This window comes from Mustelus asterias, chromosome 17 (genome assembly GCF_964213995.1).
Source record: "Mustelus asterias chromosome 17, sMusAst1.hap1.1, whole genome shotgun sequence".
NCBI lineage: Eukaryota > Metazoa > Chordata > Chondrichthyes > Carcharhiniformes > Triakidae > Mustelus > Mustelus asterias.
In genome coordinates, this window is record NC_135817.1 from 74,312,758 (window position 1) to 74,338,420 (window position 25,663).

At 42.2% G+C, this 25,663-nt stretch overlaps 1 protein-coding gene across 2 annotated transcripts in view; it reads right to left on the bottom strand.

The window, feature by feature from the left end:
* The window catches only part of stxbp5l (syntaxin binding protein 5L), a 437,021-nt gene that overhangs the window by 163,301 nt on the left and 248,057 nt on the right, over window positions 1-25,663 (bottom strand). For both annotated transcript variants that reach the window (XM_078232988.1, XM_078232987.1), the window contains exons 14-17: window positions 21,764-21,831; window positions 16,479-16,519; window positions 11,379-11,596; window positions 9,135-9,307 (exon numbers count right to left, since the gene is read on the bottom strand). In XM_078232988.1, the coding sequence (XP_078089114.1) occupies window positions 9,135-9,307; window positions 11,379-11,596; window positions 16,479-16,519; window positions 21,764-21,831 (500 nt within the window). The remainder of the gene's footprint in view (window positions 1-9,134; window positions 9,308-11,378; window positions 11,597-16,478; window positions 16,520-21,763; window positions 21,832-25,663) is intronic.

Consider the following 25,663-nt stretch of genomic DNA (forward strand, 5'->3'; position numbering starts at 1 on the left):
TTTATCTTTATTTTTCAAGTGCTCTTCCCAATTAGCTGAACTGTCTACTTTAGGTGAGGGACTGAGGCAACCCTGCTATTTTCATGATCTCCATCATACTTCTTGGCCCAGAATTTACTGATAAAATAACGATGAGTTTAATGGTGCTCGTCATTATTAAGATAGAAATGGTATACCAACTTATAGCAAGAAGAAATACCCCATGAATTGCATATCGCCAGAAGTTGAACAACCCACGCTCTGTTAGTACTCTCTTGAAAATTGCAGCTTATCCACAACGATCCCATTATTTTTAAGAGGCTGCAGGATTTGTACACCAAACATATTGCAGAGAGTTAGGGCTAGTACCTTGCAGCATAAATACCCTTTTAACAATACAATATTTCTAAGTACAATGCCAATCAACCTCTGAAGCCCAGGAAAAAAACAATTTAAACTGTTGAGTCTCATTCCTGCATGTAGTAAATTCTTCTGAGTCATTAAAAGATATATATTTTAAAATTTTCTTCCTTCTTTTCTTTTTTCTCTATTAATTCAATCTTTCTTTCCTTTTCTATATTTCTCTTTCTATACCTAATTTGACTCTAAGTCACACTTTCATAATTTTTTAAAGAATATCTTGCAATAACAGTGCATCCTTAACACAATGTCTTGAGATGTGTCAAAGGAGTGCTACCAAACAAAATTTGAGAAGATGACCATAAAGAGCATCTTACATGAGCAAAGAGAGGTACAGAGGCAGAAATGTTTAGGGAAGGAACTTCACAACTATAGACCTCAGCAGTTGAAGGCACAATCATCAATGGTGGAGCCATTAAAATTATGAATGCACGAGATCAGAATTGGTGAAGTGCAGATATATTGGAGGTTTAGTAGGGAAGAAGTTATAGGGAATAAGCCCAGGAAGGAATTTGAAAACAAGGGTGAATTTGAAAATCAAGGCATTACTTAATCAGGAGCAGGCAGGCCTCCTCCTGAGGTCCCCAGCATTCACTGCTGCCAGTTTTCAGCCAATTTAATTCACTCCATGTAAGATCAAGAGATGGCTGAAGATACTGGATACTGCAAAGGCTATGGACCCTGAAACATCCCAGAAATAGTAGACTAATAACAGACTTCTGTGCCAGACTAACTGTCCCAGTACAGGTTTCTTTATGTATTAGAAACATAGAAAATAGGTGCAGGAGTAGGCTATTCGGCCCTTCGAGTCTGCACCACCATTCAATATGATCATAGCTGATCATGCACTCTCAGCATCCCACTTCCGCTTTCTCTACATACCTCTTGATCCCTTTAGCCACAGGGCCCCTTCCAGCTCCCTCTTGAACATATCTAACAAACTGGCCACAACAGCTTTCTGTGGTAGAGAATTCCATAGTTCACAACTCCGAATGAAGAATTTCTTCCTCATCTTAGTCCTGAATGGCTTACCCCTTATTCTTAGATTGAGAGGCCTTGCTCTGGACTTCCCCAACATTGGGAACTTTCTTCCCACATCTAGCCTGTCCAGTCCCATCAGGATTTTATATGTTTCGATGAGATACCCTCTCATTGTTCTAAATTCCAGTGAGATACCATTCCCTGGCCCTGCACCCAACCCTGGGACACCTAGATAACAAATACACCTATGTCAGACTCCTATTTATTGACTATAGTTCAGCCTTCAACACCATTATTCCTACAAAACACATCTCCAAACTCTGTGGCCTGGGCCTCGGCTCCTCCCTCTGCGACTGAATCCTGAACTTCCTAACCGACAGACCACAATTAATGAGGATAGGCAACAACACCTCCTCCACGATCATCCTCAACACCAATGCTCCACAAGGCTGTGTCATCAGCCCCTTATTATATGCTCCTTATACACCTATGACTGCGTGGCCAAATTCCCCTCCAACTCGAATTTCAAGTTTGTTGATGACACCACCATTGTGGGTTGGATCTCAAACAATTACGAGACAGAGTATAGGAATGAGATAGAGAATTTGGTGAACTGGTGCGATGACAATAATCTCTCCCTCAATGCTAGCAAGAAGAAAATTGTACTACAGGGCCCAAATAGTCAGCAGGAAATTAAGGAGCATACATGTAAGGAGATTGCAGATAGCTGCAAGAAAAATAGGGAGGTAATAATGGGGGACTTTAACTTTCCCAACATCGACTGCGATAGCCATAGCATTAGGAGCTTGGATAGAGAGAAATTTGTTGAGTGTATTCAGGAGGAATTTCTCATTATGTGGATGACCCGACTAGAGAGGGGCAAAACTTGACCTCCTCTTGGGAAATAACGTTGGGCAAGTGACAGAAGTGTTAGTGAGGGATCACTTCGGGACCAGTGACCATAATTCCATTAATTTTAAGATAGCTATAGAGAATGATAGGTCTGGCCCAAAAGTTAAAATTCTAAATTGGGCCAAAGCCAATTTTGATGGTATTAGACAGGAACTTTCAAAAGTTTATTGGGGGAGTCTGTTGGCAGGCAAAGGGATGGCTGGTAAGTGGGAGGCTTTCAAAAGTGTGTTAACCAGAGATCAGGGCAAGCACATTCCTTTTAGAGTGAAGGGCAAGGCTGTACAAGTAGGGACCCGTGTTCGACTTGGGATATTGAGGTCCTGGTCAAAAAGATGAAGGAGGCATATGACATGCATAGGCAGCTGGGATCAAGTGGATCTCTTGAAGAGTATAGAGGTTGTCGGAGTAGAGTTTAGAGAGAAATCAGGAGGGCAAAAAGGGGACACGAGATTGCTTTGGCAGATAAGGCAAAGGAGAATCCAAAGAGCTTGTACAAATACATAAAGGACAAAAGAGTAACTAGGGAGAGAGTAGGGGCTCTTAAGGATCAACGAGGTCATCAATGTGCGGATTCACATGAGATGGATGAGAACCTAAATGAATATTTCTCATCTGTATTTACTGTTGAGAAAGGCATGGGGGTTTGGGAACTTGGGGAAATAAATAGTGATGTGCTGAGGAGTGTACATATTACAGAGAATGAGATGCTGGAAGTCTTAAAGCGCATCAAGGTAGATAAATCTCCGGGACCTGATGAAATGTATCCCAGGACATTGTGGGAGGCTAAGGATGAAATTGCAGATCACCTAGCAGAGATATTTGAATAATTGACAGCCACATGTGATGTGCCTGAAGAACCGACGGTGGCAAGTGTTGTGCCTTTGTTTAAGAAGGGCTGCAGGGAAAAGCCTGGGAACTACAGACTGGTGAGCCTAACATCTGTAGTGGGTAAGTTGTTAAAAGGTATTCTGAGAGACAGAATCTACAGGCATTTAGAGAGGCAAGGACTGATTAGGGACAGGCAGCATGGCTTTCAGAGTGGAAAATCATGTCTCACCAATTTGATTGAGTTTTTTGAAGAGGTAACCAAGAAGGTAGATGAGGGCAGTGCAGTCGACGTTGCCTACTTGGACTTTAGCAAGGTAAGGTACCGCATGGTAGGTTGTTGCACAAGGTTAAATCTCACGGGATATAGGGTGAGTTAGCCAATTAGATACAAAATTGGCTTGACGACAAAAGACTGAGGGTGGTTGTAGAGGGTTGTTTTCCAAACTGGAGGCCTGTGCCCAGCGGTCTGCCTCAGGGATCAGTGCTGGGTCCACTGTTTGTTTTTAAAATTAATGATTTGGATGAGAATTTAGGAGGCATGGTTTGCAGATGACACCAAGAAAGGTGGCATTGTAGACAGTGAAGAAGGTTATCTAGGTGTCTGCGTGGGTTTCCTCCGGGTGCTACGATTTCCTCCCACAGTCTGAAAGACGTGCTGGTTAGGTGCATTGGCTGTGCTAAATTCTCCCTCGGGTGAACCCGAACTAGTGCCGGAGTGTGACGACTAGGAGATTTTCACAGTAGCTTCATTGCAATGTTAATGTAAGCCAACTTGTGATAATAAATAAACTTTAACTTTTAGGATTGCATTGGGATCTTGATCAATTGGGCCAGTAGGCCGATGAATGGCAGATGGAGTTTAATTTAGGTAAATGTGAGGTGATGCATTTTGGTAGATCGAATCGGGGCAGGGCCTACTCAGTTAGTGGTTGGGTGTTGGGGAGAGTTATCGAACAAAGTGATCTAGGAGTACAGGTTCATAGCTCCTTGAAAGTGGAGTCACAGCTGGACATGGTGGTGAAGAAGGCATTCGGCATGCTTGGTTTCATTGGTTAGAACAGTGAATATAGGAGTTGGGACGTCTTGTTGAAGTTGTACAAGACATTGGTAAGGCCACACTTGGAATATTGTGTACAGTTCTGGTCACCCTATTATAGAAAGGATATTATTAAACTAGAAAGAGTGCAGAAAAGATTTGCTAGAATGCTAGGAGAATGAGGAGTCCTCCTTGGAAGTTGAAGTTATGAGGAGAATCTGGATAGACTGGGACTTCTTTCCCTGGGGCATAGAAAGCTTAGGGGTGATCTTATAGAGGTCTATAAGATAATGAGGGGCATAGATAAGGTAGACAGTCAACATCTTTTCCCAAAGGGAGTCTAAAACTAGAGGGCATAGGTTTAAGGTGAGAGGGGGGAGATACAAAAGGGTCCAGAGGGACAATTTTGTCACTCAGAGGGTGGTGAGCGTCTGGAATGACTTGCCAGAGGCAGTAGTAGAGGTGGGTACAATTTTGTCTTTTAAAACATGGGTAAGATGGGTATAGAAGGAAATGGGCCAAATGCGGACAATTGCGACTAGCTTATTGGTAAAAACTTGGCGGCATGGACAGGTTGGGCTGAAGGGCCTGTAAACCTCTATGACTCTATGAGGCAAATGAGAGAAATGTGTCTGCACGCACAACTCCAGCAGGAGGCATTGCATGTGGGACAAAGCAAGGGGGAGTGAGAGCATCAACAGGGTGCTAAGGAACAGAGACCCAGACTGCGGAGATGATAGCAACACCAAGGGACTATCATCCACGAATCTCCTTTCTGCAAATGAGAGGCAGTTTAGGGCAAGGTTGCAATTGTCCAGCGATTTGGTCTGCCACATGTGCCACATGCTCTGATGCCACGTGGGTTTGGAGGTTTTCCCTTGCTAGTAGCCCTGAAGGTGACAGCAACACTCTTTGCCTCTGGGTCTTTCCAGGGAGCAATTGGGGACCTGTTTGGCATTTCACAGTCAGTAGCAGTGCATTCAGGAGGTGACCAATGCCCTTTACAAGACGGTCCATCATTATGTGAACTTTGGTCTGGATTAGATAGCCAGGCTCAGAGATTCATTGGCTTTCCAGTTATCTCTGGATTCCCATGAGTGCAGGGAGCAATAGACTGTCTGATATAACTATATGGGTTCCCTGGAAGCAACCTTAATGTTCATCAACCACAAGACTTTTCAATCTGTCAATGTACAGTTGATGGGCGACCATCGAAAGCACATCCTGCATGTTTGTGTACAGTTCACTGAGAGTTGCTATGACTCCTATATCCTTAGTCGCTCACAAGTGCCTGGAATCCTTAAGGGGCCAGAAATTCTGCAAGAATAGTGGCTAGGGGATAAGGAGTACCCACTTAAACAATGGTTCATGATTTCTTATTGACTCTCTCTGATAGGTACCTGAGTGGGTTTGCCACATGATTGCAGTTTGCTATGCACTTCACAATCTGGTTGTGCAGAGAAGTGAGGCTTTGTCAGAGGGTGAGCTGGAGAATGAGGAGTCCTCCTTGGAAGTTGAAGACGAGGAGGTGCAGGAAGCCCAAGGGTTTACTGAGGGACAACATGAGTGCCATGATGCCATGGAGGAGGGGAGATGTGGGAGGAGTTCCTGTGATAACCTCATAGCTAAAAAGTCCCAAGCGGAAAACTAAGTTTGATTGTCAGGGGACAATCCTCTAGCCCTTCAAGCCATTTTGTGTTGTTTCGGCTATTCCCTCCGAAGTCAATGAAAAGATGGGTCCTGCATTCACACTTGAGCCTTAAGTGCTCACTACAGTCAGATCTTAGCTGTGGTCAACACTCTCCTTGCACACTCTCCCTGCGCACTCTGTCAACTTAAAAGTCCGGTAAGGAAGAACAGCAATGAATTGAGGCTGCCGTTTTCTATGCCATGTAAGGATACAAATACTGCTGCAAAGGATGTGCAGACCAGCGTAGATAGGGTGCTCATCCCAAAGTCTATGTATTGCGTGTGTACATCAGAAAACCCTCATGTGCAGAGTCACAAAGCTGATGAGCCCTAATTAGCCATTGATATCCCTTGAGGACCAATGATTAAGAACTCACCCATCAAATACTCTGAATAAAGAATTATATACATCTCCTTGACAACACACAAGGGTCTACTACCAAGTGGCACTGAAGTTGACATCACATGAATGTGAATCTTAAATGAAGACACTCGTGAGTGCGAGAAAGGTTGAACTTCAGAATAAGAGGACTGCATTCAAATACCCATGGAACGGTTTTCAAAAAGTTCAACTTATTCAGAGTGATGGAGCATCCATGACCCTGAGGTGATATCAAAACATCTTAAACTTTTTCCTAACCCTTCCCCACTACACCTTGGTGCAGCCCTGACATCCACAACAGGAGCAGAGGCAGTCTGGTAGACATCCTCTAGAGGCCCAAGCCCTGGAAGAGCTCGGTCACCCAAGGGTGTCTGCTTAAAGGCAAAAGCACCTTCAGTGGCTTGTATTGCTGGAGTTGATGTAGGCACAGGCCAAGGGAACTCTGAGCAGCTGCACACCTTTGGAATGTCCTTCATGGAGATCTCCAAGGTGTGTAGCTGACGCTCATCCTTCCTGTGGGTGCCTCAGGGCCCCAGCATGAGTCATGCAGGAAATGGAGAGAGGTCAAGGTGCCCAGTCCCCATGCGGTTTACATTCTGAAGTTGCTCATAAGAGTGTGTGGCTATGGAGTGCATGGCCAAGCGCAAATCCAGCAGGACCTGCTGGACCAAAGTCTCCATGGTGGTTGCCAACCTTCCCATTTGGGCCCGAGGTGCTTCACTGTCAGGGTCATGACAACAGACAGAACACAGAGGGATTCCTTCATAATGCGCTCTCCTTTGACAAGTGACTATTGAAGCTCTGCCCAATGTTCCACTGCTTCCTTTTGCATCTCCACCAGTGAGCAGACAGCTGCTTCTAGAAGCTCAACATCTGACTAGGAGTGAGCAGGTCTCCAGGAGCCCTCTGAGTACCAGAGACCTAGGCTGTCCCTGCCTCTAAATGCTGCAGAGACTTGTCTGTGAGGAGTTCTACAGAAAGTGATCACAATTCTAACCTTGAACTATGCCCCACTGATGTGTATGTCTCTGTGCTGGTGGAAGGTGTGGATGAGCGCTATGACAGTTCTTCCTGAGCCCCCAGAAACTTAGATGTGCTCTGGGGGCTCAGAGTTGCTGGGCTGGCTAGCTGGCCACGGTCTGCTTGTACTTGCAAAAGACAAAAGGACAGTTCAAGTTGATGAACTGAAGCTGATTTAGAGTTCATAGCACTCGGTGTGAATTTTAGGATTGGGTGAAGCAATGGAGCTGAGATCCATGCTAGATTGTTGCAAGAGGCTAAACTCTGAGTCACCACAGTAGCAATCCCAGTCCTTGCTGGCAAGCTCTGCAGAACTCAAACTTGGTGAGGCTGATGATCTCTGTCGTCCCTCCCCGTCTGGGCTCGCTCTCACTTGTTATGAGCAAGTTTGGCTTGTATGGAGACAAAAGAAAGAGATATGATCAGAGGGCATGGAGCAGAGGTTGGGTGATATTCATGTCCCATGCGTGTGTTGAGCCCTGCCCAGAAGTGACAGAGATCGGAGTTCAAGCAATAAGACAGATGGGATGGTGATATTGTGAAAGTCCTGTTGAGAGAGTGTCTACCACAACCAAAGGTATGAGATTCGTGAAGAGAGTAACCATTTGAGTGCATGATGCCATGCTGAGAGTTTAATAGTGGAGGAAACTGAGAAAGGACTTCCCTGTGGAGTGAATGAGATCATTCATCTGCTTCCTGAATTGAATGGCGCTTTGTTGATAGGTGACAGCTGCGCTGACCTCTTGAGTAATGGGCTCCCAGGCCGGAGAGGTGAGATTGGTGTGCTTCGTTGAGCCATCCATGGGGTAAAGGACATGCCAGTGGGCCCACACTCACTGAATAAGGGCCTCAAGGGCCCTGACACTAAAAGCTGGTGCTGCCTTCTTCTTGAGGCTGATGGCCTATTGCTTTTGGGTTTCCGACATTCTGTACAGTCTGATGAAGACAGGTGGGCTGGAGAGAATGATATGAGTGTGTTGGACCATGTTTAACTAGGACCTTCAAACCCATCAGCTGAGGGCGTGCAGATGGATGAATCAGCTGCCGGCCAACCAGGAGAACTCACTTGTGCATAATAATGAGGTTCCAAATGCAGAATCTGACATGGGATTCCACCATTCTGGGCAGCAGGACAGGTGCCACTGGAGCCACCCACCACTGCATTTGGTCTCAAAATGAGAACCTCACCTTTAGTCTCCTATTTGTGTGCTGGTTTAATTCAAAAAAAATTTTTCAAAATGTACAGTATTTAATTTTGTGGTACTAAACCTTAAAAATGATGCCCCACCCTCAACATACCTCCAATCCCATCTCCAATTTCCCTCACCCTCCTGCAACCTCTCCTCCCTCATCCAAACTCCCTCTCGTCCTCCCCCATGTCTAACCACCCAGTCCCCCCTCCAACTCTCCCCCATCCCCAAACAACCCAACCCCCCCATTTTCCCTCACCTCTAACCCTCTTGCTATATGATTATAAAATGCAATTGATACAAGATATAGACCATTTCTTCTCAATTTGGGGAAGTGATAGCAACCTTCACCTGCCACTTCTCCTGAGAAGCATGGGCAAAATTAGGAAAATCCAGCTTATGGTCTTTTTCCAGTCTTTGATTGGAGGCAGTTGTGCCACATTGCACCCATTATAATGAGACCTGAGGACCAGTATCTGATGAAACTTGAATTTCACCTCACGTTGTGTCCCGCACACCCAAAAATGGGCAGTCCTGAATTTGAGTCAATATATTTTAAATCATTACTCAATGTATAGCAGCCATTTTACATACATTAGCAAATGTCATATTTAAATTCAGAATCTCCCTTTCTCTTGGTTGAAAGAGAACATAAATGAAGCAATACACTAATGCGGTATTTATCTCACACCCTTACTTGAGACATGGGATGTTGTCCTTTACTCCTTCTGGTGTTAATGCATTTGCACTACTGGATAAAGCTGGAGTCTTTGAAAAGGAAAGCTGTGAAGTATCAGTGATTGTTGGTACTGATTCTGGTTCAGGAGTAACAATATCTTCAACTTCATACTGTAATCGCAGTTCCAGAGTCTAGAAACACAAAGATTTCAGGAAATGATTGAGCACAATTTCTTGCCTAAAGGAAAACTTTTTACAAGTAAATTTAACTCGCAGTTTTTCATCTCCGTAGTTTTCACCATGACACACAAATTGTAGGATGGAAGTCTGTTCTCAGGCCTTCACTCATATCCCACAGCAGGGGAGTGTCCCAGGATCAAACGACCTTCTGATTTTTCCACACTTTGGGAAGGTGTCAGCAGTCTTCACCTGCTATTTGTCCAGAGTAGCATGGCCAGAATTGGGAAAATCTAGCCTACGATCTTTCTCCAGTCTTTGATGGGAAGCTGGGCCCATTATAATGAGAACTGAGGGCCAATATCTGGTGAAACTCAAATTTCACTTTATGTTGAGTCCCACGCACCCAAAAAAGTGGAATCCTGAATTTCTAAGTCAATATATATTGCTATTCAAAATATAGCAGCATACACTACTGTACGTCATAGTTAAATGCATGGTCACTGTAATTGATCTAGCAGCAGATGACACCTCTGCACCCATCTCTCAGCTCACTTAGACAACTCAATCTTCATAGTTGTTGCCAGGTAGCATCAACAATAATGGCAAAAGTGGCTGATGCAGGCAATGCACTAATCGCAACAAGGGAGTTAATGTAATGAAAGCAAAAATGCTGGAAATACTCAGCAAGTCAAGGAGCATATGTGGAGGAGAAACAGAGTTAATGTTTCTGGTTGATAATCTGTTATCAGAACTGAAGAATCTCCCTCATCAACCATCCCATCACCCTCCTGCAACCTCTCCTCCCTCACCCAAACTCCCTCTTGACCTCCCCCATCTGCAACCACCCACTCCCCCCAACTTTCTTTGCCATTCTGATATTTCTGCTTTATCTCACTAATGATATATGAATTGTACAAAATATCTACAAAGTGTATAAGCGATGTCCATATACATTTGTGATGCCTGTGTGCCTTTAAGAAATTTTTTTTAAAAATCACGTTCTTGGCTGATTGCGAGCAGGTTTTTTTCATTGTGGCATCGGTTCCTGCTTAGCAGTCCTTTTATTGCTGCTTCAGTGGTTTAAATGGAGTTTTGTTTATTTTTACTCTGGGCCTCAGGTACTTTCTGGGATTTTTTTATAACACAGAATTGTTGGAGAAAGAATGATTGACAGGTCACGTGACAGGAGATTTTTCATTTTCGGTTTTGGGCTGCTGGCTGATGTTTTAATTTAGAAGGTGTTTGGACATCAGACTGAAAAGCAGTGTTCTGTTTTTTTTTTCTCCCTGGTATTTCAAATTCCGCTGGCGAGCCAGAAGGTCTTCTCGTCTTCCTGGAGTGAGAACTCTGTCTCTTGCAGTGGTTCACTAGCTGAAAGCTGGAGGCCAGCAGTGGCATTCTCTCTACTTCAAGGGTTGCTGGGAGTTACAAGGCTGCGAAGACAGTGTTTTAATTCTCCAACCAAAGGACTAAGTTTCAGCATCATGTGAGTATTTGTATTTTCTGTGCTGAACCTGTGGCAAGGGTTTTTTTCTAAAAGGAGTTTTGTTTGGTTGGAACATTTCATATATTTGTCAAGGGTTATAAAATATCTTGTTTTTTTTCCTTATTTGTAATTGGTAAAAGCTATTGCTACAATGTTAACTGTATTCATAAATAAACTTTGTTTGATAAAAGCTCTCTAGTGGGTCAGTTGAATCATATCTTACCCTAGCCAAATTCAAATTGCAAAACTTGTGACCCAGGCGGACTTCATAAAACACTTTGGAGTTTCTGACCTGAATTATAACACATCATACATATTGAACTGTTTTAATCTGTCTGAAAAATAAAAATAACTAAACTAACACAATTATCTATATCCCCACTCACCAAAAGTCACATTAATTAATTCAAATTCACTGTTGGTGCAATTGAATACGAACGGTTTATATGACAGTAAACAATTCACATTTCATAATTATAATTCCACTCATTAACATTCTTGTCTAACCACCATTAAAATTGTATTTATCATAGAAATAACTGCTGCTTGTGGCAACAGAAAGGGAAAGAATAAAAAGCCTGTAACTTGTAGACTCACCACTAACTCAGCAGTAACTTCATGCTTGCTGAATCTGTAAACAATCACATGTGCTGAAATGCCTGCGACACAGAAAACTCTGCTCTCTGGACACCAACTGATCATCTGTATAGCATAGGGGTCTTCTTCTACAATTTCTGCAATCTGCTTTGCATCTTTCACTTTCTGTTTTTCAAACACTTTGGAGGTTTTCAGCTTGTATAATACTTGAAGAGTTACTAACAATGGACAGGCAAAAATAATCAGATCTGTTAAAAAGCAGCAGCGGCAATTTAAAGAAACAATTGATAAATTAATAATAAAACTTTAACAAAAATATATTTTTTCTCAATTTTCTAGTTAGGTTTGATAACCTGGGGCTGAATTATCCCAATGGAGATGGAAAACAGGAGTCAGGACTGTTTGAGTCAGAAACCTGCTACTGATAGGAAACTCATTAAATTAAGCCCTTAATTGGTATAGTTCCTTTTCAATAAAGGACAATGATGGGCCCTCGAAGCTAGAGGGCCAATAAGAGGCCTTCCAGCATTAGAGAGGTAACCAGCTACAATACAAGCTAAATAAATAACTGAGTGGGTGGTTCAACAAGAGGGTACCTTTGGCGACGTTTGTAAAAATTTAATTAAACAGTATAAAAAACAAACATGTCAATATCATGTGGCGCATGGGGATGGGTTGAAAACCCCTCTATTGGACAGCCTTTTGCTGTACCCACACAAATAGTCATGGGAGACCTGCAGGCCTGCCAGGAATGCTGGCACCCTAGCCTTCCACTGTGTGCCTGCCACCCCCTCCCCCCGTCAATCTCCATTATCTATCTTTAACAGGGTTCTTAATGAGCCATTCACAGATCCCAAATCCATTTTGGCCAAAGTGGCTGGTGTTGGGAAGCTGGCATGCAGCCGGGCCTCATATTTTTAGGCTCCATCCACCTCCATTCTTGCAATCAGTAGGACTTGAAAATCCAGCCTCTGCTATTTAATTATCTCAGCACAGTTTTCTTTACTTCATCTTCCTGAGATGAACTTTGCATTTTTGCATGACACAAACAACTTTTGGCAAAGAAACATTGATGACAAAAACAAAATTCAAGTCATAGATACAATCTTTTAGGAAGCACCACTGGTGTCCTTTTGAGGCTGGGCTTATGATATATTATTGGGCCAGAGCAAAGAGAATTTTAATCGCTTAATAGTGTAGAGCTTGAATATAGATGACAAAAAGAGACATAATGGGTGAGATTCTCCAGCCTCTCAGCCACATATTACCTGCCGGCAGGAGGTGGCACATTGTATGCTAGCGGCGGGAATCTCTGGATCTGCTGCTGTCAATGGGAATTCCCACTGATGTCACCATATGCCAGTGGGAAACCCGTGGGCAGGTGTGCGCTGTTGGCAGGACCGAAAAATCCCCCCAGCGTGAATAGCCAGAAAATTCCAGCTGTTGTCTTGCACCAATGAGGACAGATGGAAGAATGCCAAATTTCAAAGGGAGCAATAAATTACACTGCATGAGAAAAGAGTGTCGATTGGTTGACAAATCAACTCAGATTAGTTGAGGCATTGGCATGGAGAATGTACCAGGCAATTGTTGTCCTCCAGCCTTTAGATTAATTCAAAAAAGATGCAATTCCTGGATATGTTTCTTTTGCCTGCAGAGAACAAGTCCCCTCATATGAATATATGTAGCTTCTAGCAAGCACAAGTGTGCCAGATTGTGAGCCTGACTGATAATCTTAATTCGTTGTTAGTGTAATTCTTACCACACTCGGGGTTGTTCAGCAAGTGTTGTCCAATCGTGGAAATGCATCATACATCAGCATGACATTGTGTTCGGAGTTTTGTACATACAGGCTCGTTGAGTATAGTCAGTACTCTGCCTATTGTGAACAGCCTAAGGGAGTTGCTGTAATAAAGACAGAAAATGCTGGATCAACTCCACAAGTCTGGCAGCATCTGTGGAGAGAGAAATAGAGTTAACATTTCGAGTCCATATGAACCTTCATATGGTCATATGGACTTGAAACATCAATTCTATTTTGCTCTCCACAGATGCTGCCAGAGCTACTAAGTTTATCCAGCATTTTCTGTTTTTATTTCAGATTTACAGTACCTGCAGTTTTTTGTTTTTATTAAAAGGACGTACTATTTGATACGACCTGCCAGTTGTTGGGACATACGGCCTAAGGATCCGAGGAAGCAAGTGATGGAGAAATTGGAAAACCACTCAGAGAGGGTGTGAATACATTGAGTTCTGTAGATGAAGAGGATGGAGAGTACTCCTCCCTTTTGACAGCATGCCAAAACTTCAGCTACATTGGAAAGCCTCAATTCTGCAAAGGCATCTGCTGTGAGAAGCAAATTCTTACAATCTCTTATGCCTCCCATAGGGCCAATTATATAGAGGGAAGAATGTTTGTGCCATAGCAACATCACTGGAGTCCTCATTTGACTTCATAGTCACAAAACCAGTACCATCACATAATTCAAGCACACCCTCCACTTGCACAGAAACACATCAGTGAGAGCTCAAGCACAATTAAATAGAGTGGAACTGGGTGAAAAGCACATCACAAGTGAGCAAGAGGTGATGGAGGCAGAGGCAGCTCTGTGAAGTCGCTCATGGAGGATGGAGGGCATTCTCAGATCTGCTTAGCTGAACACAGATGTACAGCCTCAGAAGTCACAAACAAGGTAGCTCTACTTTGACTATTAGTATGTGTGCCCACATGTCGATGGTAGTCATGATGTGGAGATGTCGGCGTTGGACTGGGGTAAACACAGTAAGAAGTCTAACAACACCAGGTTAAAGTCCAACAGGTTTGTTTGGTAGCAAAAGCCACGAGCTTTCGGAACAGACTGTCCCTTCGTGCTCCCACCCACCTGACGAAGGGACAGCCTGTTCCGAAAGATCGTGGCTTTTGCTACCAAATAAACCTGTTGGACGTTAACCTGGTGTTGTTAGACTTCTTACTGTGCCCACATGTCATCGGAGTTCCCGGAGGTGGTGTGGAGCCATGGGCTGAGAATGGAGAAATTTGCAATGCCATGGCTCAGAGCTTTGGGAGCTTGAGTTCCCCCAGTGAGAGAATGGTCAACCTCATGGAGAGCCATATACAGGAACACCCTGGGTTGATGCCGGAACAGTATATTGACATGCACAGAATGCTTGCTAAATCTTATAGCATTGACTGGCCAGTGGCACTGATGCTAGGAAGACACATGGAGTGGATGCAGTTTCACTCTAAATAGTAGTTCCTTCTAAAGATCGAGAGCCCCAAAGGGCTGAGGCAGTCACTGACAAGGATGAGGATGTTGCTCCTCAGTAGGGACCATGGACCATTTATGCTAAGACACTGATACAGAGGCCACCCTCATTAACCACAGTGAAGCAGCTTCTGCAGGTGTTCACAACAACTTGTATGTGCGCTTGTATGAATTGTTAATTTTGGTTACATTGGATATGTTCTACCCTAATCACAAATCTATGGGCTTTGATAGTAGAGCCGCAAAAAGAGGGAATAATTAGTGAAGGGATACAGTGGTCTTTGAATAGGAACACTGTCAGCCAATGGGTTAGCACCCTTTCAGCTGTGCACCCTTTTATGAGCTTGTTTCATTGAATGGTGGGACCATGACTGGCTCCCGGCTACATTGCCACCTCATAATACTTGGCTTGTTCACGATCAGGTGTGGATCCCATGCCTTCCTTCAAAAATTGCAGATTTTCCCTTAACAAACTGACAGCAAGTTGTTTAACAGGTTTAATTGGCCTTTGCTCAGAGCTGGGAAGGTCACTCCACCTCTCATCAGGAAAATCACTGACCACTGGAACAGCGTGTGGAAATTACATGCCTGCCGACCTTGGTTCCCCTATTTGGTCACCAAAATCTGCTCAAGGTGACCAAAAGGGAAAAAGAATACTATTCTCACCAGATACATCACCTTAATTACCATTAAAATTCAACCTATCCCCCTAAAAAAAGGAAACAAAATAATTTTTCACTGCATTTCATTTATAAGCATAAACCAGCATTTTTTTTTACAAAACTCTACTCAATAAATGAATCCACACCATAAGGCGAATAGTGTAACATTAGCCCAAAAAACTGCAGTGAATCAGACACTGGACAGACCTTCACTGAAATGAGCTGCCCATGTCCGATGTGATGTCACCAGATTTGAATAACTGAGTAATGCTTCTACCATGTAGAACATAATTTACTGCAAATGCCATAAGTGAAGATCAGCACACAGTGAAGGGCTGCTGTTGCCTGACAATGCTGGCACATTCAGAACTGCTGAGAATTTCAGTCATTGTAAATCTGGCACTTAAAGGCCAGACAAAAAACAGCAGAGAGGACTTACAAAGGAGAGGAATGGTGAGAAGAAACAAATTTGTTCTTTCTTCCCCTTCCAGACAGCCCATGCAAAATCTGTTCTCCGCAATGGGAACATTGTTTAGGCACTGCAGTAGCATTATAGTTAAATCCCTTAATTTAGATAACATTTGGGGCCTTAATGAAGCTTGGATAGATTTTGTGTGCAGTGTCCCAGCATACAGCTTGTTGTACGCCAGAGTGGAACAATGTGCATTGGGTTCAGAGTTATGTCTTGGTCGTTTTTGACCTTTGTAAGTAGTTAGCATGTGCATTTTCTTTTGAACAAAAGTCCATTGCCTCTTGTAAGACCTCAGGCCCTGCCTTATAATAAACATAGAAACATAGAAGATAGGAGCAGGAGGAGAGCATTTGGCCCTTTGAGCCTGCTCCACCATTCATTACGATCATGGCTGATCATCCAACTCAGTAGCCCAACCCTGCTTTTTCCCCATAACCTTTGCTCCCATTCGCCCCAAGTGCTGTATCCAGCCACCTCTTGAATACATTCAATGTTTGGCATCATCTACTTCCTGTGGTAATCAATTCCACAGGCAATAAAGAAAGCTAGTTCCCAGTGCAACTCAGTCATTGCTCCATACAAAAACATTCTATAAGATATGTAAACAGATAACTAAATTTAGTGTAATCTTAAATACATTTATGAACAGCCATTAAAGAATTTGAAAATGCTATGGAAAAGTTGGAGCTTAGATACTCACTGGCAGAAGCATCCCAGAATTTCAATGAGCCATCTGCATGCCTGTAAAAAAAATAGAAGTTTCATTGCAAATGAAAACTAATTGACACCAGGGCTGTAATGCAAATGAGACTAGATAAGTGCAAATGAGAAGAGCAATTTAGTTAGTGGTTGAAAAATTGTAACAAATGCAGTAATTTACAAAATATGTCTTCAACATATAGAAATATTTTATATTCTACAACTCACTAAACAGGGATATCAATATGAAAATCAAATTCATCTGAGGAATTCAAAAACAAACTATGAAATGCAAAAACAATTTGCAATTTGGTCCAATTCAACTAGAAGTTATCTCTATAGAATCCCTATGGTGCAGAAGGAGGCCACTTAAATTCAAACATTTAACCAGAAGCATAGGGCTTAAAACCTTCTGACTCTTGGAAGGGTACGGATCAGAGACCAAAACTGTGCTGTACAATAATTGAGAAGCTACAGCAACAGAGATCATATTTGGTCAAGACATAGTCAAGCAACATTCGAAGAAACAGATTTACCCTAATTTTAAAAGACAGTAAATCACCAACAGCATGAGCAGAGCATCCTGAACCTGAAGAGCAAGTCACATGTACGAATCACAAATGAGGGAAACCAGGAGAGCCAACCTCCACAAACTAATCTCAGAGCAACAGGATTCCCATCTACCTCAGAAGGAACTCTACACTCATTCAGGAAGACTGGTGAAACCACCACAGAGACTTGCCCTTTAAGAGAGACTTTGAAGGGTGTTGTAGAAGAATGTATGTACAATATGAGAATAAAGACTCAGGGATTGAGGGGAGGGGGAATAGATATAGAGTAAAGGGTTAACTGTAATGTTGGCTACTGAGCATGTGCATAAGGAACTCTGTCACAGTGATGTCACTGAAAGGAGATCAGCACGATGCATCGCAGAGAATAGACCCAGTTGTGTCTTGGTCCTTTTTGACCTTTGTAAGTAGTTAGCATGTGCATTTTCTTTTGAGCAAAAGTCCATTGCCTCTGGTAAGACCTCTTCTAACAAATCCTGAAATGAACCCAGAGTAACAGAGAGGTAAAGAACAAAAGGGAAGGGCCGTGATAGGACAGTGGGGGAAGGAACAAGAGTAAATGTAAAAAGATATATGATGGTCCGGGGTGAAAGGAGATAGTAATGGGTCAAGTAAGGAAACATATTCGAGTCTACAGGGTGTATAAATGGGATGAGCAGAATCATCAGCAAGCATTCAAAAAAGAAAAATGGACACAGAGGCCTTGACCCAAAACTTGAAAATGTTACCATTTGACATCCACCACTCTGTGTGAAAAACTTTCTCCGCACATCTCCCTTAAACTTTCCCCTCGTACCATCAACCTGTGCCCCCTTGTAATTGACATTTCCACCTTGGGAAAAAGCCTCTGACTATCCACCCTGTTTATGCCTCTCATAATTTAGTAGACCTCTATCAGGTCTCCCCTCAGCCTCTGTCTTTCCAGTGAAAACAATCCTAGTTTATTCAACCTCCCCTCATAGCCAACACCCTTGAGACCAGGCAACACCCTGGTGAACCTTCTTTGCACTCTCTCCAAAGCTTCCATGTCATTTCGGTAGCACGGTGACCAGAACTGCACACAATACTCCCAATGCGGCCTAACCATGGTTTTATGAAGCTGCAACATGATTTCCCAACTCTTGTACTCAATGCCGATGATGAAGGCAAGCATGCCATATGCTTTCTTAATCATCAGTTAAGTGAAGGAAGGGTCCTCAACTGTGCTATCAAGTGGCACATGCTTAGCAACAACCTGCTCAGTGACACTCAGTTTTTGGGTTCTGCCAGGGCCATTCAGCTCCTGACCTCATTACAGCCTTGGTTCAGACATGGACAAAAGAGTAGAACTCTAGACATGAGGTGACAGTGCCTACCTTTGACATCAAGGCAGCATTGACCTTATGTGGCATCAAGGAATCTTGGCAACACTGGAGTCAATGGGCGTCAGGGGGAAAACTCTCCACTGGTTGGAGCCATACCTAGCAAAAGGGAAGATGGTTGTGCTTGTTGATGATCAACCATCTCAGCTCCAGGGCATCACTGCAGTAGTTCCTCAGGGTAGTATTCCAGGTCTACCCAGCTTCACCTGCTTCATCAATGATCTTCCTTTGATCGTATTATTATAATCCAGGTCAAAAATTCCAAGGCATTTTATGAAGTCAGCCTGGACCATAAGTTTTGCACTTTGATTTTGGGGCGGGTGAGCATAACATGTTTCACTCCGGGTAAAGTTCACCCTCTGGGAAACTTTTATCAAACAAAGTTTATTTAAGAACACAGTTAAACTATAATAAGAAAACTTTTACCAATGACGAAAAACACAACTATAACATTGTATTAACCTCAGTAGCTAAGAATATTGTTTCAAGCTAAAAACAATCCATAAACATACACCCATTTCTAGGCTTAGCACAGAAAGCCAGTATGCTCATGTAACTTTCTAACAGCTGCTGTGGATTACTCCTTTGGAGTGACTGTACATGCACTGGTATATAATAAATATATACATACAAAGATACAAATTATGAGCAGAGTAGGCCATTCTGCCCTTTGAGTCTGCTCTGTCATTCAAAAATATCTGATCCGATTGTGGCCTCAACCAAACATTCACGTTTACTCTTGATATCCTTTGTTTCCCTTGTTAGTCAAAAATTTGCCCATCTCTGCCTTTAAAAAAATTAAATGACCCTACCTCCCACCTCTTTCTGGGGAAGAGAGTTCCAAATCCTCACAACCTTCTGAAAGAAAAACATTCAAAAATATTTAAATCGGAGAACCATTATTTTTCAACTGTGTTTCCTAGTTCTTGTCTCGCCCATAAAGGCAAACATCCTTTCAGCATCCACTGTATCAGGTCTCCTCAAGACCTTAAAATCATATCTCCCATTCTTCTAATGTTCGTTGGATACAATCACAGTCTGCCCAACCTTTAACTATAAGCTAACCCCTCAATCCCCAAACCATATATCAGTCAAGTGAACTTTCTCTGAACTGCTTCTAACACATTTATATCCTTTCTTAAATAAGGAGATCAAAACTACACAGTACACCAGGTATGGCCTCACAATGATAGCCCATCTTTACTTTTATATTCCATTCTCTTTGCAATAAATGACAACATTCCATTTGCCTTCCTAATCACTTGCTGTATTTGCATAATAACCTTTTTGTGATTCATGTACCAAAACAGTCAGATTCCTCTGTACCTCAGAGTTGTGCAATCTTTCTTCATTTAAATAACATATTGCATTTCTATTCAGCCATTCTGATTAATTCTCCTGGCCTGGACAATTCCTCATCCATACAATATCATGGAAAGCCATCCCCTGATCTAAGTGTGGGTTTGGAGCTGTTGGAGGTCAGGGTCCCAAAATACTATTGTGGAAAAAGAGGAAAGCACTAAGACAAAATAACGTGCAGGTGTTACTGATTTTAAAAAAAATGATGGATGGGGTTAAAAGCATGCCTTGGTTGGCTGTAATCAGCAAGTTAAATTGGTGTTCTTTTTATTTCACCAACTCCTCACTTGCACTTGTCTGCATTAATCGGATCCTCCAGTTGTAGGGGTAGCATGAACACAGGAAGCTTCTGTGTACTTGAAATGCGCTGTAATAAAAATTTTCAGATCTATGCCAACACACATGATGATCTTAAAAATCATGTTCAGCTGTGGTTGATTCTACAGTGACAGCACTTCAGCCTATCCTCATTTCACTCATCTTACACAATGAAATCACAGCAGACCTCTTTGCCAAAAGCATCACCTGTGTGAAGAAGTCCAAACCAAATGAATGCTCCCTTTCTTGAAAGAGTATGACCAAAAGTAAGAAAGCTCGAGGTAACTGCATACTGTATTTCAAATGACACCTTGTTATTTACAGAAAAGCACTTAAATTATCACTTCTTACTCTTCATGCCTATGTGTGCCTTCTGATCTCCAGCATATTGCAATATTACATCGTGCCCCTCTCACCCCTCATCAACCTTCCCCAGTGTGCTGATCCCATCCTGCCCGAAAAGGCCTGACTTACCTGTCTCCAGAATCCATTACTCTTCTTCCTGGAGCCTCCTTGCAGTCTCAGCAGCTCAATGGTAAGAACTGTTGGCCAATCTGATCTGCTGGCAGTTCTTGAGATTGGGCATTCCTTCCATTGAGGGATGGAAGTCCCACATTCAGCTTGTTAGGTCTGCCTGCAGCTTGTCATCGCTGTGTGGCAGCCTTTTTTAAAAACTGACTGACTTATCCTCTTTTGGGGGAGTAGAGGGGGGAGCGATCAGTAGGCCCTCCTCCCTCCCCAGCCCCTAGGGTCAGAGAATCTTGTTTGAAAAGCAGTGTGTTTTTTTTTTAGACTTTAACGTTCACCGCTCAAATCCCAAAGACAGCAAATTTTCTGAACAATGTGACCTTGAATCAAGAGGAGGACAGGACCAACAAGATTTAGCGATAACATTCGATCTATTGGGAAAGGGACATCTAAGTTCTGATTGTAATATTATTCAATTCAATATTATGTTTGAGAGGGAGAAGGGGGAGTTATAAACCAACGTTTCAAACTGAGGTAAGGTCGCTTTTAAACTACAGAAGAACAGCTGGAGGTGTTCAAAAATACATTTTAAGATCTATGCCAATACATATAATGATCTTAAAAATCATCAGCAAAACTCAGTTTGGCAAAATTCAATTCACAACAATGTATCTGGAGTTGCTAGGGACATCATTGTCTTCGCATCATACATTGTTTTCAGGAAAGATTATCCTTGGAGTTATTTTGAAACATTTCATAAAATCTTTGCTCATAAACAAAATAGGTATTCTGCAATACAAATAAGAGAGCACGAGGGAAATTCGTATTGAGCAACTTTACAACACAACGAGACACAGTAATGCTATCCATCCCTGAGTGCATCAATGAAGGAGGAGTAACATTCAATTGAAGTGCTATACATAGATTAATATAAAAGCAAAATACTGCGGATGCTGGAATCTGAAACAAAAACAGAAAATGCTGGAAAATTTCAGCAGGCCTGACAGCATCTGTGGGGAGTTGGTTCTATTTTCTCCCCACAGGTGCCGTCAGATCTATTGAAATTTTCCAGCATTTTCTGTTTTTGTTATATAGATTAATGTTTGTTCTGAAGATATTTTGTTCAAGTATATACACATTCACACCAGTAAAATCAAAAATATTTTGTACTAACAAGCTATTGATTCATGTTCCATTTATGTTGTCCTTACCCAGTTATGATGATTTCAGGGTATGTTTGTGCACCCAAATTCCATGTACCACCACCAATTGGCCATTCCTAGGAAAATGTAAAAGGCTGAAATCATCAGGTTGGTTACAAATTAAAGCTTATATTTTTAACAATATACAGTAATTGCTTAGCTGTTTGTGCAACATCTCGGTAAATAGAATGTCAAAGATGAACCGTTAACTTTAATAGTATGAATTTATTAATAAGCCTGAACTTGGACTAATTCTGACCATCTCTCCTTCAACTGTGGGCACAGTAATTGGCACTGTTGCTTCACAGTGCCAGGGACCTGCTATGGGTTACTGTCTGTTTGGAGTTTGCACATTCTCCCTGTGTCTGCTGTTGATCCTGACGTTATTTCTGAGCACCACATCTCTAGAAGGATATACTGGCCTTGGAGAGGGTGCAATTCAGAACTAACACAATGAGACCAGAGCTAAAAGATTATAAGGAAAGATTGCATTGATGAGGTTTGTATTTCCTTGAGTATAGAAGACCAGGATTAAGTAATGGTCTTATTTAGATGTTTAAAATGATTAGAGGATTGGATAGGTTGGGTAGAGAGAAAATAGTTCCTCTGGTGAATGAGCACAAGGATGAGAAACCTTAAAATCAAAGCAAGGTTCTTCAAGTACTTCTTCACACAAAATCAGAGCAAGGTTCTTCAAGTACTCCTTCACACAAAGGGTAATGGAAATTTGAGACTTTCTGGCAAAAAAGCTGTTAAGATTATGGTCTGAATTTTCATTACTGGCCATCCTGCGAGTTGGTGTAGAACACAATCGAGTGTAAAATGGCAGTGGGCCTGTCAGAGTTGGTGGAGATGTGCTCATTGAGTGTTGATTAGCAGCAGTTGGGACTTCCACCCTCCCTTTGGCAGAAGTCCAGCCTTGGAGAACTCCAGCCCCTCCAGGCACAGTGCTGTACTCGCCGGAAGAGGTACTGCAGCATCCTTCATGAGCCTAAGTCCCAGGATTGCACTTCAGGTAAGTACCAGGGATCTAGGGGTGCAAGCTTAGGGGGATGTCCAGGGGGATCTCTAGGGGCAATCTCTGTGTTGGAGGGCAGAGTGCCAGGGTTTCTGAGGGAAGGGTGCTCCAAATCTGAAGGGATCTTCAGATTGAGGTGCATCCCCCACCCCCACTTTCGGCCCAAGATCAAGGATGAAAACTTTTTCTGTGGGTAACCTGATCCAATTGGGATCTGCCAAAAAAGGCTGGTTTCCTGTCGAAGACCCTGCCTGGCTCATCATAGAATTATGTCTGGCTCAGGGCAGGTGGGATCCCAGAGGGAATCCTGTCCATGCAATTTTGAGCTCCCCTCCTCCCCTCTCAGAACCCACCAGGGGTAGTGTTAAATTCTGGCCGATGTCAATTTAAATTTCAAAACAGAGGTTGACTGATATTTTGTTTGGGATATGAAGCCAAGTCAGGTAAATAAAGTTAAATATAAATGAGTCACAATTTAACTGAATGGGAGCTGAGGAGCTGAAGCACTACTTCTTCTTTTATGTTCTGTAAATCATACAGCCTGATAGGCAATCAGTTTTGCAAAGTCAGTGGATCTGGGATTTACCCAGTCAGGACACAATTATATCTCCTGAACAAAACCTGATGTTTCTCATCAGGGTGCTAGACAAATATTCAAAGCATCAGATGTTAAGAAGTTGTCTTCAAGTTAGATATTCAATACATTAATTCTATTTGTCATTTTTTTAAAAAAAACTGCTAAAAGATGTAAATGAAGTTAATAGAATAGATTGTGAAAATTGCAAAATGCAGAATAAATGTCAAAGTATGCCACCACAACCTGTTGTACACCTTCACTGACACATTAATGGGGTAGTTGCCATGGATCTAAAGGTATGGGACAAGGCAGATATATTTGCATCTACATTTTGTAAATTTGGTTACCAGGTTTGCCCTTCCAAAAATATTGATTAGCAAGGATGTAAGATTTATTATAGACAAAATCATGGAAAAATGGAAGGGATTGGACTTAGGGTTCTAGAGACGTTTGTGACTGATAAAGGGGAAAATGCCAATGATAAGGCAAGAGACTTTGTGAAAATATGGATATAACAGTCATGTATATTGTAGACAAATTTCTTTTCAGCAATGGACTGTATGAAAGGAATTGCGGCGATCGATGAAATGCTGCATAAAACTTTAGGTGGTCAACTAGACCGCAAGTTGACAACTGTTCTGGCATGGGTGATTCATGCAAAGGAATCATTCCAGATGATTGATAGAAATAGTCCCTATCAATCAATCTATGGGTGAAATTTCAAATTGTCTTCTGTGGCAATATGATAGTCCTCCTGCTCTAGAAGGTAATACAATTGGTTCAATGTTTTCTGCACATTTGAATGCTTTCATCAAAGCTGAGGTCTCAAATTCAGACAGCACTGAAGCATTGGATAAGATCATCCTAAACAGATTTTAATTTAGGAGGTTTGATGCATTATAAGAAAACTGAGATGCCCCAGTAAACTAATAGGTCATGATGCTAAGGTAGTATTTATCAAACATAGTAATCAAACTGTGAAGATTCATTCTGCATGATTAATTAAAATTAATTACAAAATATCAGCCTTGAAGCAACTGATAAAAAACAAACAAGGCACTTTGTACCAGAAGTTGTTCAAGAGTGGTAATGGCACGCAGGACAAAGTTATCACAAATTAAAGGGCGGAATTAAAAGGTCCCAGTGGTTGAATGCCAGCAACAACAAGATGAGGCCCTGAAGAGACAACTTAAGGGCCTCACTTGGCCTCCAGGAGGGAAGGACACTTCCCACCCTGGGTTTAATTGGCAAGGGGACCAATTTCTCAGAGTGGATACTCAGGTGATATACACTCCAAAGAGGCCTAGTGAATAGAGGGATGCAACAATTTTAGGAAGTGTAGAAAAGCTACTGGCAAATTTAAATATTGGTTGAATGTTCTGAATAATGGTCAAAAAACAAGGTCCGTGGATTGACAAAATTGAGTAAAAGAGTTTTGAGTAAGAAAGCACAGTGTAATTACAGATAGCAAGTCTGAAATTGACTTTATCTTTAGAAAACAATCACCAGAGGACAATACGTACCACCACCTTGCCCCCTCCCATCCCCTGATTAGTGCAAGAAGGAGATCTCACAGCAATGGTTCTGACAGGTATAACTGTGCAAGCAGAGATGCCATAGCTTGAATAGATTAGACAATGAAATAAACATCACAAGACACTCTTGGAACAGAATTAGAAGCAGAAATCTTCATGATCATGAAGTTTTGGTGGCTGCCAATAAACCTAAACATAAACTAATAAGGGGAACAAACCAGAGGGAATTAGATATTTGCAGAGAGTTTGGTGTTTATTCTGAGGTACCAGATAACGGGCAACCTGTTTTATCACAAGGATGGATTTGTGCTGAAGACCTTACAGATGGGACTTGTATCAGATTTACACACCAAAAAGATATGCTAAGGAAACAAATAGAAATTAATATTTTGTAGCGTTACAGGTTTGCCCCCAAAGTAAGTCAATAGTATTTTCATTCCTGTTTTATTTTGTTCAAAAATAGTACAATATTGCATGAAACTGTAAAGTTTAAAGTTTATTTATTAGTGTCACAAGTAGGATTACATTAACACTGTAATGAAGTTACTGTGAAAATCTGCCAGTTGCCACACTTCGGCGCCTGTTCGGGTATACTGAGGGAGAATTTAACATGGCCAATGCACCTAACCAGCACTACTTTCAGACTGTGGGTGGAAACCGGAGCACCCGGAGGAAACCCACGCAGACACAGGGAGAACGTGCAAACTCCGTACAGTGACCCAAACCAGGAATCAAATCTGGGTCCCTGGCGCTGTGAGACAGCAGTGCTAAACACTGTA